Source organism: Elephantulus edwardii, unplaced genomic scaffold, assembly GCF_000299155.1.
Source record: "Elephantulus edwardii isolate Elephantulus edwardi_28Jun2011 unplaced genomic scaffold, EleEdw1.0 scaffold00002, whole genome shotgun sequence".
In the NCBI taxonomy this organism is placed as follows: domain Eukaryota; kingdom Metazoa; phylum Chordata; class Mammalia; order Macroscelidea; family Macroscelididae; genus Elephantulus; species Elephantulus edwardii.
In genome coordinates this window covers 33,300,177-33,318,358 of record NW_006399752.1, presented here as the reverse complement: position 1 = coordinate 33,318,358, position 18,182 = coordinate 33,300,177, and the positions used below count along the sequence as shown (strand labels likewise).

General features: G+C 53.0%; 1 protein-coding gene across 1 annotated transcript in view; it reads left to right on the top strand.

Annotated features, from left to right (window-relative positions):
* WARS (tryptophanyl-tRNA synthetase) overlaps positions 1-18,182 on the top strand; it is a 28,285-nt gene that overhangs the window by 2,923 nt on the left and 7,180 nt on the right. The window contains exons 2-6 of the mRNA XM_006879072.1: positions 9,540-9,753; positions 11,983-12,091; positions 13,564-13,683; positions 14,212-14,394; positions 17,355-17,455. Of these exons, the coding sequence (XP_006879134.1) occupies positions 9,540-9,753; positions 11,983-12,091; positions 13,564-13,683; positions 14,212-14,394; positions 17,355-17,455 (727 nt within the window). The remainder of the gene's footprint in view (positions 1-9,539; positions 9,754-11,982; positions 12,092-13,563; positions 13,684-14,211; positions 14,395-17,354; positions 17,456-18,182) is intronic.

Below are 18,182 nucleotides of genomic sequence, written 5' to 3'. Positions count from 1 at the left end.
GAGTTTTGTTGTAGTTTGAAGGATGGCACAAGGTCATGGGCTTCGGTTCCCTTAGTCGCTATCAGGCCAGGCCTTTTTTTTTTAAATAAAATTTTTGTTTTATATTGATTTACTTACAAAGTTTGGATACATTGTTTTTCCCACAGGAGCTTTCGTGTTTCCTTTACCCACCCCTCCCTCTACCCATCAAACTGTGTGACCCTTTGATTACCATACCCCGCCCCCACCCATCCTCACTTCTCTGCTCCCACCCTCCCCCCTTAGATCCTCATACACGTTTTACTAGTTCTCTTCTTATTTCTATAATAATGGTCTTATACAGTGTTTGTCCTTATGGGACTGAGGTAGTTCACTTAGCATAGTGTTCTCCAGTCCCTCCCAAGTTAGGCAGTGAGTCACAGAATCATTGCTCCTGCATGCTGTGTCATATTCCATCATGTGAATGTACTGTAATTTCACAATCCATTCGATTGTGGTTGGGCATCTGGGCGGTTTCCATGTTCTTATGATGGTAAATAATGCTGTGGTCAACAATTGCTGTACAAATCTCCATTTGTGCCTCAGTTCTCATTCTCGGTATATTCCAAGTAGTGGAATAGCTGGGCCATCTGGAATCTCCACACTCGGCTTTCTGAGGAAGCCGCCCTGGCCTTTTTATGTGTTCTAGTTTGGTATCAGGCTTCCCCCCAGTCTATCAGACCCGCTGCTGCTTTCTTTCTTCGAGTGCTCAGTGGTGGCACTGACTAGGGTGGCCTCTGAGTTGTGGAGGTGGGAGGTCACATGAGCTCTTAGCCCTGTGGACTGGTGGTTCTGATACATCTTTGCTTTTCTTCCTCTTCAGCGTCAGATGGCAAGTGTTAAGAACCCCATGACTACTCCCCCACAGTGGGACATAGGGCAGTGTTTTATGGGCTCTGTTATGCCACCTGATCTTGAGTCTGTGACCCCCAAGGCAACTCATTCTTTCGGTTATTTGATTGTGATTAAGAAGTTTATGTTGTTTTGTCCCAGTCCTCTGCTATCTACAAAGAGTGTATTTACAGCAGATGTTAAGGTCAAACCTGCCAAACCTAGGTGTGGTCCCACTCAGGTCCGCTCTCTGTTCTTTATGGCTGATGGCCTATATATCCACTTGTAGATTAAGGTTTACTGCCTTTCCCTTTTAATATGTATCTTATCTATTTATTAATTTCCCTCCCCTCTTCTTCCTCTCCCACCCCCTAACCAAATGTTTCTTTCCATGTGTTAACTTTTCTTTATCTTTTTTAAATGAGGGGAACCCTCAAACGCATTGTCATCAGGTCATAGCTGACTCTCGAGCAGGTTTTCTGAGGCTGAAAGATTGCACGGGAGGAGATTGCACAGCTCCGTCCCTCAGAGCCACTGGTGGATTCAGACTACCAGATGGGCACTGTCCCTGGATCGGACACAGCTCCCCGCAGACCACAGCTCCCCACAGTCCACACAGCTCCCCGCTTTTTATCTTTTACGTTCCCTCGGGGTCACATCTGTCCTCTTGTGACTTACTCATTTCCCTCAATGTCATGTCCTCCAGACTCTTGCACCTGACGTGGTATTTCTCTAACTTGTTCTCAGTCTTCAGTGTTGCGCAGCCTGCCGTCATGTGTGAGTGCCAGAGTCCCTCTGTTCTTCTCTTGGGGACACTCGGTGGCTCCATCTCTTCACTGTTGTAAATGATGCTGCAGTGAGCAAACTCAGGCACAATTTCTCTTCTCGGCCGCCCTCCGTCTTCAACTTTCCATGTCTTTCTTTTTGTCCTTTAGGGAGATTTCTTCTCCTTCTAACCAGCCTATTGAATTCTTTGTTTCCCTGTTAGCTCATTTCCAGGAGCTTGTCTTTGGTCTGAGGATCCACGTTATAGCAACCTGTTCTTCCAGCCCTGAGGTCTTGATGCTGGCTTTCCCGTTGCTTTCCACCCCCTTTATGGCCCTCCGCCTTTGAGACAGAGGCAGGCCCGGGGTCTTGGGCACCCCAGCCTGCGTGGCCATCTCAGCGCTCAGTGTGGAGTGAGTTCTCTGTCTACCCAGCCTGTGCCCCTCCATCCTCTGCTTTCCGAGCCTGTGCCCCTCCGTCCTCTGCTTTCCGAGCCTGTGCCCCTCCGATTTCAGAGTTTGGTCGGAGGTCAGGGTTCTGAGGCTCTGTTGCAGCCCGTTCCTGTTTCCAGGCTGAGTGGGAGGGAAAGCAGGGCTCTGAGCCCCTTGAGCACCCCATTTTCAGCGGGACACCCCTCCCTCCTTGTGCTTGGGATCTTGCAGTCTGTTCGATTCTGGTGGTCTCTCCACACATGTCAGAGTAGACTGTGCCGTCGGACTGGCTTCATTTTGAAATTAGCTTGTGATTTGAAAGTTGCAGGCAGATTGGTTTCTGTCCAGTGTTCTGTTTTAGGATATTAACTGCCATCTTCATGCTGTAACGGCACACTTCCCACTTCCTCCCCGTGTCTCCCTGCTCCTCTGTCCGTCTTTCCATCCGTAGTGTTTTCAATGGCTGATTCTTTGGGGGAATAGATCCCAGGCCTTTCTTCCCAGTTGTCTCTGGAAGGACTTGATCTTCCAACCTTTCACTTAGTACAGAGTGTGTTAGCCACTTGCATCTCCAGAGGCTCCAGCCCCCAGTGTAGACACTGGTACCTTCCTGCTCTCTGCTAGGAGGACGGCTGTGTGGAGAGTGGCCTGGAAAGCTGCTCCCGCAGCAGCCTGGCCACCGCCTTCCGGCCCCTCACACCCTCCCTTAAGTGAGTGCTGGCTCCACAGGGCCTCGCCTCTGAGGCCACGCACCCTGGGTTCACACTCATGCTGCTTCATCATGTGTGTTCAATACGTGGCCATGACCAGCCATCTGTTGGCTTGCTGCTTCTGTGGTCTTGCTCTGCTGGGCCTGTGCCGTTTTTAAAGGTCCCTCTGCAGTTGTCTTCTTGTCCCTCACTGTGGTCAGCGTGGTCTCATTTTAAAGTGCCACCTCTCCCTTAAGATTGTCCATCTTTCTCCTCTAGAGCAGCTTGTGGATTCGAACTGCTTGCCTTTGGGTTGGTTGCACCACTCCTTGTCCACTGAGATCCTTAAATTAGTTACCCAACAGGAGCATTGGAGACCTAGTGGTAAGAAGCTACGCTGCAGTGTCAAAGGCGTGGGATTCTAAGGGTTCCAACTCGACAGCGTACAACAACAGCGAGTGGTGCAGAGGCAGAAATAGTGCAGCTGGGTGACTTGAACAGGGAGGGGTCATTGCTCACCACTTAGGAGGCTCGAGGTCCAAATGCAGGCTGTCCGCTCTAGGAGAGATGTCCTCTACTGCCTCACCCTGGGGTCAGCCCTTGTCTCCTCTCAGGTCTGTGGGCGGCGTTCAAAGCCTCGGCCTCAGTCTTGCCCTGGGTCTCGCTCTGCTCCCAGCTCTTCTTTCTTGCCAGGTGGTCCCAGTCTTTGCTGTTTGCTTCTTGTATTATCATCATCATCATCGTTATTACTATTATTATTATTTTCTTTGCCTCCCTACCCCCGTCTTTTGTAAAATAAAAGGTGATGCCACAATGTGGGTGAATCCAGAGAACATCATGCTGAGTGAAGTAAGTTGTTGCAGGATTAACCTCCCAGCTGAGTTGCTGCTCCCACCAGCTAAGATGATCCAATGGGAGACCAAACGAACTTACCATACAAGAGGGGACAGGGTAGTTACCATGTGCCCACCCAGAAGGTGCCGTTTCACTACAGCCGGTCATTTCACCTAGCACTGCACATGGAAGCGTGTAATTCAACTACTTCATGCTGCCTTTGCTGGGTTCAAATGGCCAATCTCTGATCTGCCCGTCCCCGTCAAAGCAATCCTCAGAGAAAACAAGCGTGCTCCTTTCTCTGAAGAATCCTCCGTTCTCCCTGGAACTCTGAACATCTGCATCCAAAAGCAAAGTCCATGAGACTGCCCGCTTGACTCCAGCTCAGGGCGTAGCGTCCAGTCAGCTTCTGGTCACATCACCCCTCGCTTGCGGCCCAGTGTTTATGTCAGGCCCTTGTATCATCTTGGCTTTCAGACCTGCTGGCCCATTTACTCTTAGCAGGAGTTCTCATGACTCCCTGTGCCTCACACCATTGGCCCTTTGCCGTCCACACATGTGTGAGCTAGCTAGGTCAGTGGTGCCAATGGAACAGCGTGCTTCCATTTGATAAAGAGTCTTCGCTCTGCTTTCGACAAGGTTGCCTTTCTCTAGTACAAATCTTTCCCTTTTGAGCGTATCCAGTCAAGGACTCTGGTGGCGTAATCCATAGGGATTTGCGCTGCTAACACAAAGGCCACACCTCTCCGGGAGCTCAAGTTCACCAGCAACTCCGAAAGGGGAAGATGAGCAGTGTCCTCCTTGAACTTTACAGGCTCCGAAACCCAGGGGAGGATCAGCTATGAGTCAGCTCCGCTTCAAGGACACCAGCATGAGCTAATCATACACTGGTCAGAGGCCTAGGTACACACTTTCTGCAATCTACAATAGCCATTATTGAGTTCCCGTCATTCATTTTTGCACCTGTGCATCAAAGACATTCAGATTGACACATAAACAGTCAACATTCAGTATCCAAACACCGCTGCACAGAAGAAACGGCGCCCACCCGGCACATTCAGATAAACACATAAACCTTAATGCATTTCCCATTCGTCGTCCTTCCAGACACACCACCACACAGGAGAGCACCTAGTCCTTTAACACAGCAGGATAACCGGCTTAGCTGCACTTCCCTTGCCCCCACTTCTCATTCTCCTCGGGTGGGCCGCTCCTGCTGCTGTTAGTCTCAGTGTAAACCCCTCCGTTGTAAGCCTGGTGGGACTGGAGTAAAGGGGAGATCGTGTGCACGGTAGCCTCTCAGTGCAGAGGGTCCAGGATCCCACGTCACTTCTTAGAACAAGATAGCTCAAGGTACAGGTGTTCCTTCCACTCAGCACACCCTCTAACAGGGTGTGAATCTGCGGTCTTAAAATCTAAAGAAAGATTTCTAATCAGCAGACATTCTTGGATGGTTACCAGGGATGGAAAGGCAGGAGAGGGGAGTAACAACTTGTAAATAGATAATGGATGCTTCTTAGATAAAGGGAAAGGCCGTTTACAGCATGGGGCTGATCAGCACAGTCCACGAGTGAAAGCAAAGGAGTGGGGCTTCGTGGAAGTGCCACCAGCACAGAAAGTGAGACGACACGGGGCACCGTTCTTGCTGCAGCAGCACCCAGGGCCCAGCGGGAGTCTCGGTGGGAGCAGTGAGAGAGTCAGTATTGGCATGACTGAGAACTTTATTGGACAGTCGGGGGTGGAAGCCTGTATTGGCAGGACTGAGAACTTGGGAACACTGGTCTGAAGTCACAGGTGTCAAGACTGAGGTGCCTACATGCATGTTTCAAGAGCTGTCTTTACTGTGTTATTAATCTGGATTATAACCTCTTGACTTCCAGCCACCAAACGCCAGCACTGTGACATACATAATCCTGCCGTCACAACAGCAGCTCCCCGCCAGCTAGGCCCCCGTAGCCCCCTGATACCAGCAGTAATAAATGTTAGTCTGCAGGCAGATGTCTGGCAGACAGGCAAGACAGACCAGGCGGATGTGGACAGGCAAAAAGAACAGTACCCATGTCCATAGAGAAGCTTGATAGGTGCTGTTTCTACATTCATATTAGTGTGGCTGGAAATACACCCCTGTGTACAGCAAGTCATCAGGAACAATCTTTGTAAGTTTCTTAATTGTGACCAAACGCCTTGAGAGAGTGAGGCACTGGTTCTGGGGCCTCGGGACCATAGCTGGGGATGTCCAGCTCCATTGGCATGGCCGTCCACCAACACTGAGGCCTGCATCCTCCTCTGATGAACAGTGACTGGGGTTAGAGTAGCTTTCAAGCAGCAGGCATTGGTTTTTCTCTGTACAAAAGGAGAGGGAGAAAGGCAGAGATGGACAGAAGCAATTAGTCAGAACGCCTGATGGACCACGCAGCCTTAAATCTCCAGGACCCCAAGACCAGAACAACTAGATGGTGCCCAGCTCCCACCACTGACCACTATAGAAGGTCCTGGATCGAGCAGGAAGGGAAATGAGGAACAAAACCTTCACTCCCACCTGAGGGCAGCTTCCGCCAGGCTTGGGTCCCCTTAGGCCCAGGTTTGAGCTTTAGCTTAGCAAACAGAATACAGTCTTTGTATCTGGCTTCTTCCAGAACGTCAGTATTTCAATTCTGCTGAGTCCTGGGCAGCATTCAGTTGAGAACACCGGCAGGCCGGCCTGCATGTCATCTTGTTCCAGAGTGTGGCCACTGGTGCCCCCCAGCCCAAGGCTGAGCCTGACCAGGCAGTGTGAGGTGGTGACTGCAGGGAATGTCAGAGTGCGCCCTGGGGTGCGTTTACTGAAGATCAGAGGTGCAAGATCACCCAAGGGCGCACATCACAGGAAAAGCCTGGCAGTCAGTGTCTGAAGAGCCCGTCACAGAAAACCCATCTCTGCGCACATGGGGTTGCCCGCAGGAAGGTAGTTCTGCACCTGCTGGAGTTGATGCCCCTGAACTGGCAGTTCGTTCCGGGCACTGACCCTCCCCGCCTCCAGAACCGGACAGCACGCTTCTCCGTCAGCCAGGCAATGTCGAGTCTCAAGGAGGGAGACCCATGGGCTACTGATTGCATACTCCGCGGCGTTTTCTTTATTCTCTTGATTGTGCTTTGAGTGTAAGTTTATAGCACGTTGGTTTCCACTCCTGTACATCTTGTTTTCTGTTCGTTCAGCGCCCACAGAGTCACTGCACTCTGCCCACCTCCTCCCTGTGAGTCTCATCTCCATCGATCCTGACCTACCACTTCCTGCCTTCTGCCTTTCTCACTCGGCTACTCTTTCTTTACACATCAGCTGCCTCCCGGGTCGCATTCTCCTGGAGGCCTGTCTGCTCTTTGGCCGGAAGTTGAGCTATGGGCGTGGGTTTATTCTCATCACCGTAGGATAATTCGGCTCTCATCTCACGGGCCCTCCCCACCCCCTCGGCCCAGTTTCTGTCAGAGACAGCCTGGCCGTGGCTGGGCTTGTCAGGCTGTCCCCACTCTATCCAGGGTCCTGTGTGTGATTCCTGTTAGAGGGGCCAGCAGTGGTACCAGGCTCCGTCTAGGTCTGCTGTCAGGGTTGGAGGTTGAGGTCCATGTGGTCCACAGTCCTTTGGACTAATGGCTTTTATGCCCTTTTGCTTTTCTTCTCTCTTCCTTCTTTGTTCCAGACTAAGGGAGGCCAAGAGTTGCACCTGAGATGTCTCTTACAGGCTTCTCAGACCCCATTCACTCCTCACCTGGTTAGGAGGTAAAACATTGTCTCCAGGGACTGTGAGGCCACTGGACCTTGATGTCCTCCAAGGCTGTAGACAAGCCCATCAGGGTGTGGAAGTCATCCCAGAATAATTGTCCTCTCAAGCCCAGCTGTGGAGCCATGGGGTTCCGTGACTACGCATTAAATTCAGACCCACCCAACTACTCTGAGGGAGAAAGACCTGGCAACGTGCTTCTGGAAAGGTGCTTACTCCAGACGCATTGCCAGCGTCAGAGCCGACTCAGAGCGGACTTTCTGAGGCCGTAAATCCCAGAGGGGGAAATTGTCCGTCCTGCTCCCTCAGAGCCGCTGTTACAGTGACCCCCAGACAACTGTGGCCTTTGGGTTAGAAACTCCTTATGACCGAGCCACCGGAGCTCCCTGTCCATAAAGGTGGGTGTTGTTGTTGTTAGGTGCCACTGAGTCGACTACAACTCCTAGCGACCCTGTAAATGGCAGATCTGAGCCCCGGCCTGTGCTGCGCCGTCCTCATCATCTCTGCACACTGGAGCCCGTTGCAGCCGTCAGTGTCTCAGTCCATCTCATCGGGGGGCTTCCTTTCTCTTACCCTCCACATTTCCCAGCAGGAAATAGCCTCTCCTAACAGCATGCCCACAGTACGTGGGACGGGTTCACCATCCTTGCCAGCCAGGAGCACCCTGGCTTCACTCCCTCCAAGACGGACCAAAGATTACAGCCTTTGGGGCAGTTACTTCTGCAGTCACGTGGGTCAGTGTGAGTAGCAGCCACTGGCTGGACGGCGTTGCCACCACAGCAAGAGTCCAAGTGGTGCGCCTGAGGGCCAGCTGGCTCCATCGGAGGGTGGTGTGTGGTGACACCGCCCAGGTTCTAGCACGTCACAGGTGATGGCATGGCCACTGTGTTCTCCTTGTCAAGCACGCAGTCTGTGTTCCTTGTTTGTGATCTCATCGCGCCAGGCTGGTCACTGGGGTGCAGCTGGAGGCTGCCTCCCTCATGCATTCCCTCCGTGTGCCAGAGGAGGGGACACCAGAGACTGCCACAGCACCCGAGGCTCCCTCTCATTGCGCTTTTTTCCTTAGGATTTGTTTTAAAACAACACAAAGATGCTTTGGACGCCAGGATGCAGGGGGGCTCTCAAGCAGAGATGCCTCCCATTTTCCTGACCTTCGTCGGTTTTCTTGATCTCTGTAAGCTGTTGTCCCCGTCTGTGGTGGCGTCTCTGGTCACATTCCTGTAAATGTGATGCTCCCATGTGGAACGTGAACACCGTCTAGCATAGGACTCACATGACTCAGCTGTGGGTGCAATCACACATACTCACCACCAGCCGGGCTCCTGGAAACCTCCAGGTCCAGGACTCTGTCACAGAGAGCAGCTTTGCTGTGCTCGGACGGTGTGACAGCGTGCAGCCCACAGCCTTAGGAAAACAGTGAACCGAGGTACGCAGTTCAAATCCACCAGATGCTCTGCTGGAAAGGAGGGGCGGTCTCCTCCTGTACCAGTCAGATCCGATTTGACAGCACACACACACAAAAGAATAAAATGACCGAGCTGCTTGCGGGCCCGCTCACAGGGCTTCCCTGAGCCCGACAGGGTAGCCTGCAGGTGTGAGACACGTAGGTCAGTGGTTGCACATGCGAGGTGTCTCAGTCACCTGCTGCTGGGGCAGCGTGAACAGGGACTTTTCTTAGGGTGCCACGTTGAGGGGAGGTCTTGTTGAGTTGGCCCTGAGGACAGGTCCTTGTCCTGGCGCGGGTAGCCTGCCGTTCCTCGGCTGTTTGTCCATCCTGATGGATGTTCCCTGTTCCCCAGTCGGGGCTCCCTCATCTTTGTCTAACCTGCTCTCTCTAGATCTCACAAGTGATGCCGTTTAAGTCAGGACACATTAGCACAACAGAAACCCTCTTCCCCACAGAGTCCGTCCCCAGTACGGTTGGATGTGCTGTGTGCTGTCTGTTCTGCCCCAGCACGACAGGGTACAGCCGCCTGTAGGGATGCCAAGGCTGCAGTCGTTCTCGAGCCCGGCGCCTTGTCCTTCTCCTGCAGAGCAGCTGGTGGGCAGCCGAGCCCCTAACCACAGCCCACCCGGGGTCCTTTCCCAGGTGTAGGGATTGCGGTACTGACACGTCCGGGGGAGGGAAGGGCACACAGCTCCATCCCTGCAGAAGGCGCTTGGCACACTCAGATGCTGGCAGAATCTCCAGTCTCCACCTTATTTCCTTCATCCAGGATGAAATCGATGATGCAGTCAAGATGCTGTTGGCCTTGAAAACGAGCTACAAAGCTGCAATGGGCGAGGATTACAAGGCTGACTGCCCTCCAGGAAACCCAGCCCCCGGGAGTGACCACGGTCCAGATGCCACCGACCCCGAGGAGGACTTTGTGGACCCGTGGACGGTGCAGACGAGCAGCGCAAAGGGCATTGACTACGACAAGCTCATCGGTATGCCCTGCCCCTATCACAAGCCCCTCCTGGGAGCCCCGACCCCAGATCCTTGACTGCACTGAGCCTTTCTCCTTTTTTTTCCACATAATGAAGCAAAGATCCCATGGAGGTCATCAAAACACTCCTTTAGTCATTTATTCATAACTTCCTTGAGTTCTGTGAGCAGCTTTCTGTGCTAGCAATTAGTAAATAGGACAGCATCATGGGTAAGTATGTGGAATCCCACTGACTGGGTAGAAGCCTAAACACAGCCACCTGCAGACTCCACACCCTGCCTACTTATTCAACCTCCTTGCACTTCATCTGTAAAATGGGGATAATAAGAGCCCTTCTGTCACTGGTTAGCTCTGAGAATGAAAGCTCTGCATGAAAACACAAACCACTGTCTACTTTACAGTGAGTCCTGTGTCCTGCCTGTGTACACATGGCATCACTGTGAGTTGAGAATGGAGAGCGGTGCTGCTGCTTCTCTTCCTCTGCCGCACACACAGTGGTGACGGGCCCAGGTCCTTGAACAGGACGCGCTTCAGATACAGGTGCTGCCACCCAGCAACTAGTGCCTTTTGGCCTGTTAATTGTACTCTCTGAGCCTCCACTTTCTGGAAAACAACAACAACAAAAAGACAAGAACCCTACTCTAGTGTTCTATTAAGTTAATCAATTAAATAGTTGCACAAAGTGTTTAACTAACCAAGCAGCTACCCTCTGCTGCCCTGAGTCAACTCTAACTCATCACACCCCTGTCAGCCCTCTCTAAGGCTACAGACCTTTACTGAAGCTGTCTCATCTGTCTACTGTTAGTCAGCTGTGAGTCCAAAACCACTGAATTAAAAAAAAAATGTATTGAGATTTTAATGAAAGTTTATAGAGAATTTGGATTTCCAAGTTGCACATTTTCCTCCCTCCTCCAGTTCACTTTTCACTTTGGTAAAAAAAAAATTCTTTCATTACTGTACAATTCCCCACCCCCAGCCCAGTCCACTTTACTGTGCAGCTCTCATTCTGGACTGTTGTCATGCAAATACCTAATCATATAATCCTTTTAAGCAGTTCTTTCCCTCATCTGTTTTAATACAGTGTTCATTTTTTTTATTAATTTTAATGAACATTTACAGGGATTTGGATTTCCATTCATTCATTGTTGCACTTTTGCAGTGTTCATTATTTATCCCCTCTTTTCTTAGTTTCCCCCAACCCCGATGTCAATCCTGTTTTACAGCAGTGGGACTGGGCAGTATTTGTCCTTTTGTGACTGAGATATTTCACTCAGCATATTGTCCTCCAGGGTCACCCATTTTGTATAATATTTCGTAAGTTCCTTGTTTTTCAGTTCTGCCTAGTAGAATCACTCTCCTTTTAAACTTGTCAAGCTAGTAGCACTGCCCAAGCTCTGACACCAAGAAAGCACAGAGCCCGTCATCTTCTGGTTGTGCGTTCTGTCCCTAGAGGATTGTTTTCACAATAAAATAGCCATGTTAACCTTGTTGCAAAATAAAGCAATGCTAGGTAAGCATATTTTGAGCACTTCCAAACTCAGAGGGTCTGTTGTTCCAAACTCAGAGGGTCTGTTGTTCCAAACTCAGAGGGTCTGTTGTTCCAAACTCAAGAGGGTCTGTTGCCGTGGCCTGCAGTGCGGTCACTCGTACAGCCTCTGGCTAGTGGTTACTGACTGATTATGATGCCAGGGGCCGGCATCCGCTGGAGGAGGCAGCCAGCCAGGCCTGGCACCGTGGTGAGGCCCTCCATGGGGGTGTCCTGCTCAGCCAGGACTCACCACGCCGGTACAGGGCCCTGACTCTCAGATCAGTGACACGCCAGTCCGTTTCTAGGTAGGGAGAGGCATTCTCAGTGATGGAAGACACAGGCACCCTGGAGGACAAATTCGTGCGGGCAGGTGTAGGATCAGAGCAGAGAACATTACAGCTGTGGTTGTTGCTGCATATGAAGGAGACCAAAGCAACACTGAACTCGGGCAGGGGCGTGTGGTTGTCACCCTGCCGAGCTGGACAGCATCCTGGGTGTGCTCCCATCACACTGCAGTCCCCGTCAAGACCGTGATGTGTTCCGTGATGGAGCCCCGCCACTGGCTGAGGTCTCAGCCTGACACCTCAGGTGTAACGCATATGCCTGGGGCTCTGTGTGTGTGTGGTTTCAGCAGTCCCTGGCCATCGGATCTCCAGTCCTGTGAAAGTCAAGTCTTTCTTCCATTGTGTGTGTTCCCCGCAGTCCGATTTGGAAGCAGCAAAATCGACAAAGAGCTAATAAACCGAATAGAACGAGCCACTGGGCAGAGGCCACACCACTTCCTGCGCCGGGGCATCTTCTTCTCCCACCGGTGAGCGCCGCGCCCTCCTCCCCTCTTGCTCCTCGCCTCCCCTCCTCACTTCATCTCCCTGCCCCTCCTCGCCTCCTCTGCTCCCCTCCTCTCGTCTCCCCTCGCCCCCACCCCTTGGTGCAACACAGTCTTAGGAGCTGCTTCCTGGAGCCCACCTGGCGCGCTGGGAAAAGCGGTGGTGGGTACTGGAAGCTGGGGCCTCCTCCCATCCCAGACTTGGCACCACCCACTCTGGCCCTTGTTTCCTGGTTTGTACACTGTCCACACCTCATAGTGGGGGGTCAGGTTCCAGCAGATAAGATTCAGGCCTGATTGCCTGCTGTAAATGGCATAAAAACAAAAGACTGTTAGAATTGGTTCAGCATTTCCCACGCAGTAAACAGTGCACGACCTCTTGCTTCCTCTTACCTCCTCTTACCGTACTGACCGCACACTAATAATCCCCAGAGAAGCCCTGGAGTGTGTCGGGCAGAATGGCCAGGCCTGGGAGCGTAAGCTCACGCAGATAACATCAGAAAGCAGACAGGTTTCCTGAGCTGCTCCCTTCCCACGGGCCAGGCCCAGGCAGGCTCTGTTCACAGAGTTTATGGTCTGAGAGTTCTGCTGCTCCTGTCACGGAACAGCAGGATGGACTCGGCGTTCTGCCCAGGCTCTCTGGGTTCTACCTGGAAAGGACGCTGCCCCACCCACAGCGCAGTGTAAACCGAGACATCCCTTCGTCAAGGTAGAATTCCTGTGTGTGTTTCCAAGGGCGCGAAGCCATTCCTACAGTCTAATCCGCCAACCACTGCACAGAGCCCCTTAAACAGCAGTGCTTAAACACTGCATCACCAAGGCCAGGACCAGCCCACTACCATCAGGTTGGTTCTGACTCCAAGCTACTGAGCCTCCAGGTTTCAACAGAGCCTCATGGTCCTGCATGTTCACAGGAAAAGGCAGCTCCCTAACGGCGGCTGATGCAGGCAACCTCTGATCTTCTGGTTAGCAGTCCAGTGCCTGTTACACTGCACCACCCTACTCCTTACAGACAGTCACAGGGGAAACTTGCAGTAGAACCTCTGATCTTCTGCTTAGCAGTCCAGTACCTGTTACACGGCACCACCATACTCCTTACAGACAGTCACAGGGGAAACTTGCAGTAGAGAGTTTGGCCGGTTTTTGTTTCATAAGCATCAAAAGTCATTCTCATCCATGTGGGGGTTTTCTCCTTACTTTTTCTTTCTCAGTGAGTATTGAGAGGCTGTTGCCACCAAGCTGATCCTGACCTGTGGTCCAGCACTTGTCAGAGTGAACGGTGCTCCACAGTTTTCACTGGCTACTTTTTCAGGAGAGGGTTGCCAGGTCTTTCTTCTGACAGGCCTCTGGTTAGCCGCCACATTAATTAACCATTTTACCGTCCAGTGACAGCGTTTTAGTGCCTCGATGTTTTTCTGGAAACATCACACCCATTCCTCTCCTCCTTTTTCCTCTAGAGACATGAATCAAGTTCTCGATGCCTATGAAAATAAGAAGCCCTTCTACCTGTACACGGGCAGGGGCCCCTCTTCGGAAGCAATGCATGTCGGTCATCTCATCCCGTTTATTTTCACGAAGTAAGTGATGCTCTCGCTGGGCTGGCGAGCTGGGCGTGCTGGGGAGAGCCAGGCTGAGAAGCAGTGAGCCTTCCTGTGTCGTTGTGACCCACCAGCCAGGGCACCAGGCTGCTGATGCCTCTCTAGCTCTGCTCACCCGACCCTCGCTGCACCCCAGAGGAATGCGGCGGCAGGAAAGAGAGAGCGCTGTCCAGTCCTGAGGCCTGTCTCATCTCCTGAGAATATGGGCAGGTCACAGGAGTCTCAGCATCTCTGGGTGAGAGATAGCAGGTTATCTGCCTCTCGGAACTGCCGTGAGGATTCTGAGCAAGAGAAGGGAGGCAGCCAGCATGGATCCGAGGCTGCAGGGCCCGTGGGCAGCAAAGGGCAGCCCACACCAGCATCACCCCCGACACACAGCACTGTGGGGTCATCAGTCTGTCAGCAAGGAAGCTATAGCATATGTTGCTGGGTGTGAACTGGGGTTTAGGTGCACGTGGTGTTTCTGCAGAGAAGAGAGCCATCCACATTTGTCCCCCTGGATCCTAGGTGGCTGCAGGACGTGTTCAACGTGCCCTTGGTCATTCAGATGACGGATGATGAGAAGTACCTGTGGAAAGACCTGACCCTGGACCAGGCCCACGGGTACGCCGTGGAAAACGCCAAGGACATCATCGCCTGTGGCTTTGACATCAACAAGACCTTCATCTTCTCCGACCTCGACTACATGGGGTAAGGGGATTGCCCCACACTCTCGTGGGTAAATGGACTCACTTGTCAGAACGTCACGACCACGGCTCACACTGAAGACAAGGGAGAGGCTTATTGTCAGCTGCCGTGCATGTGGCTGTCGCTGTCAGTGGCCCGTGCTGACCAGAACGGAACCCTGGCCGCCGTCCAGTGCTGGCCGTGTGAGAGCCGTTGCTCAGTCACTGTCACAGGATCGCCTTTCGGCTCTGCCTTTCTTTCTCTGACCCTCAGCTCTTCCCCACATAATGTCCTTTTCCCCGGATTGCCCCTCCTGAGAACACGCCCCGAGTATGTGAGGTGACCTCTCCCCATCTGCACTCCTCCTAAGGGTTTCCCCGGCTCCACTTCTTCCCTCTGGCAGGCCATGATCTATTCTGTTTCCATTGCCAGCACCACAGTCCAAGGGCATCAGTTCTCCAGTCGTCTTCACTCGTTGGCCTACTTTCACATGCATCAGAAGCCTGGGCACTTACACGGTATAACATGGCTTATTTACCAGTATGCCTGCGTTACTTCTGAAAGTGGAATGCTGGGTACAGAGGAGGCTACGCGATGCCACCCCTTCCGGGTCTGAGTGCCCGCTGTGCTGTGTGTGCAGCACCAGGGCCGTTCCCTGACAGGCAGGGCTTCTTGTTGGAGCAGGGCTTCCGTTTCGCCTGCTTTCTAAACATGGTCTGTCTCATACAGCGCGTTATCTTTGTTTCTCAACACTCCTTTTTCCTCAGAGAGGAAGCTCACCAGTGACACAAGCCACGCTGGCCGCAGTGTCCCTTTTCAGGTCAGCTGCTTCATCAGCCAGCGTGTCTCGTTCAGAGATGTTTCCCCCAAATCTCAAGGCACACAGCCCCAATCATCCACTGGAAAGGGTAGAGGGATACGGATCTGCTTGGGGACCCCAGGAGGGGCACTCCCACTCGGTGTGAGTGTTTCAGGCACAGGAGACTGGCAGGGCCGAGTCACTGCAAGCTGAGATGCCATCTGGCTGTCAGTGTCTCCCTGGCTGGGCTCTGAGTCGGCAGGGGTAACCAGGCGCCCGCTGGCCACCATCTCCTAGAGACTGCCCTCTCCTGAGTCCTTAAAGCCCAGCAGCAGTGGCTTTAGACTCCCGGGAGAAGTGGATACCGTTCTCCAGCAAGGGAAAGAGCTAAGGCTCTGTTCACACCCTGGGCTTTGACCACGTGGACATGGTGTGTTGTGGTGGCCCTTTTCTTACTAACTTTTGATTGTGATTTGAACAAAACTTTCCAGAGCAAATTGGTTTTCTGTTGAACTCCTTTGCGCAGTTTTGTTTCATGACATGGGCTGAATCTGCACAGCATGGCAGCACCCTCCCCACTTCTTCCCTGCGTTTCCCATTCCTGTTCCCATCCTCTTCTTACCCCCTCCTATTTCTGAGCTCAGTCCCGGACAGATGCAGCCCTTTGGATTTCGTACAGTTGTTGTTCTAAGGCCCACATACTCCCTGGTGTTCCTGATCGCCCCTTAGAGCTGCTGTTTGGCTCAGAGTTGAGTCAAGGGGCAAGTTGTGTCTCGACCCTGAAGGGTGACTTAAGGGCTACTGTCTCCGGGTTTCCAGCACATTCTAGCGACCTTGAAAACAAGATCTTTGCAAGGACACAGACCTGGGGTCTCACTTCTCTCGAGCTGCTTTACAAACAGAAGGTTGTTCCCTTACAGTTTTGGCGGCTACATGTCTGAGTTCAAGCATGCCATCTGTAGGGAAGGCTTCGTGTCCCTGGCGACTCTAGAGGGCTGGTCTTGTTACCATCAGCATCCCAAGACCCAGCGTTTGCTGGCAATCACATGTGTCCTGGCCTGCCCGGGAACTTGGCCTGCCCGTGTCCCGGAGCTCCTAGCACAGGGGCCTGGGCTCAGGCTGACCCCACTCCTGCCATTTGTTCCTGGTGTTATCTGAGGGCCGCCCCTCCTGCTCTCCTTCCTCCTCTCACCTGCCATGAAACAAAGCAGTACAGGCCACACGTGGAAACCTAGGCCACACGTGGAAACAGAGGCCACACGTGGAAACAGGCCACACGTGGAAACCTAGGCCACATGTGGAAACAGGCCACACGTGCAAAGGCTCCTTACATCAGATCAGGGCTGTAATGGGATTCTGGGACATGTTCACTCTTCATCCTCTGACAGCTTTTGTTTTGTTTAATTTTATTCTTCTTGCTTGTATGTGTTTACCATCAAATCAGATCTGACTGGTACAGGAGGAGATTGTCCCTCCTTCCCCGGCAGAGCATCTGGTGGATTCAAACCACGTACCTCTGGGATTGCAGTGCAGCTTCTTGCCACTAGGCCACCAGAGCTCCCCTATCCTCTGACAGCTTTATCAGATTGTGGGGGATCATTACGAAACTCTGACATCACATGCGTATTTGGGGGACAAGCAGTGTGCCCCGGTCTGTGAGGGTTAAGTGCATGTGCACAATCTTCTGAACAGCCCTGCGTGTGCAGAGACCAGCCCTGCTTTCCAGTTCTCTGAGAGGGAACTTGGAATGGGTGGCGGCTGTACCCCTAACTCGTCCCCTTGGTAACTCGGCTTCAGCTTCTGGCCATTCTCCCTCTCAGCTCACCAGAACTTCCGTCTCTTTGTAAACACCGAGTAAAGGTGAACCCAGATGCCATGCCAACCGAAGGGTATCTTCTTAGAAAGGGAGTTTCTGTTGGACTTGAATTCAGAACCAGAAGAAAAGCACAGACCTGCTACCATCGACTCGTAGCAGCCCTGTGGGGCCCTCCCTTGTGTGCGTGTCTGTGGGCACCATGATGGGCCCTCCGCAGGTACATCAGGTAGATGGGCTGTCAGCAGCACCCGCCAGCCCGTCGTCCTCACCCGGCACCTGGCCTGAGCAGCTCGATGCCTTGGTTTCACTGCCCCACACTGCCCCGCGCCCAGGTGTGCCAGCCCGCTGTGACTCCGATTGTCTTTGCAGGATGAGCCCGGGCTTCTACAGGAACGTGGTCAAGATCCAGAAGCACGTGACCTTCAACCAGGTCAAGGGCATTTTCGGCTTCACTGACAGTGACTGCATTGGTAAGAGGCAGAGCCCCGGGGCCGGCGTCCAGGGTCAAGGGCCGGGACTTGAGAGGCTCTGAGTCATTCTTTTTTTTTAACAGTAAATCCAGACCTCAGTTTAAAAACACAGTGATTTGGGAGTCCCTGCTGGCCTGTGGGCCCCAGTGTGGGGACAGCCTGTGGTGGCGACAGGAGGGCAGAACTGCAGCCCTGTCCTTCCCATTCCTCATGCCCTCTCTCACCACCCCGCCTCACCCTGCCCTCCAGCTGGCCTTGACACTGCCAACCAGGTCCATGTCCCTCACCTCTATTTCCACGTCTCTCAGCTGCTCCCCTGTCAGACGTCCAGTCCTCCAGGCTTGTGGCTTTGTCAGCAGGCTTCTGCTCACCCTGAGAGACCTTCCCTTGAGCTGCTGGCGAGATGGCTCCCCGGGCTCTCTGTGTGGGGGACACACGCCCCCCAGCTCTCTGTGTGGGGACACAGTCCCCAGGCTCTCTGTGTGGGGACACACGCTCCCCAGCTCTCTGTGTGGAGGACACACGTTCCCCAGCTCTCTGTGTAGGGGACACACGCTCCCCAGCTCTCTGTGTGGGGAACACACGCTCCCCAGCTTTCTGTGTGGAGGACACACGTTCCCCAGCTCTCTGTGTAGGGGACACACGCTCCCCAGCTCTCTGTGTGGGGGACACACGCTCCCCAGCTCTCTGTGTGGGGGACACACGCTCCCCAGCTCTCTGTGTGGGG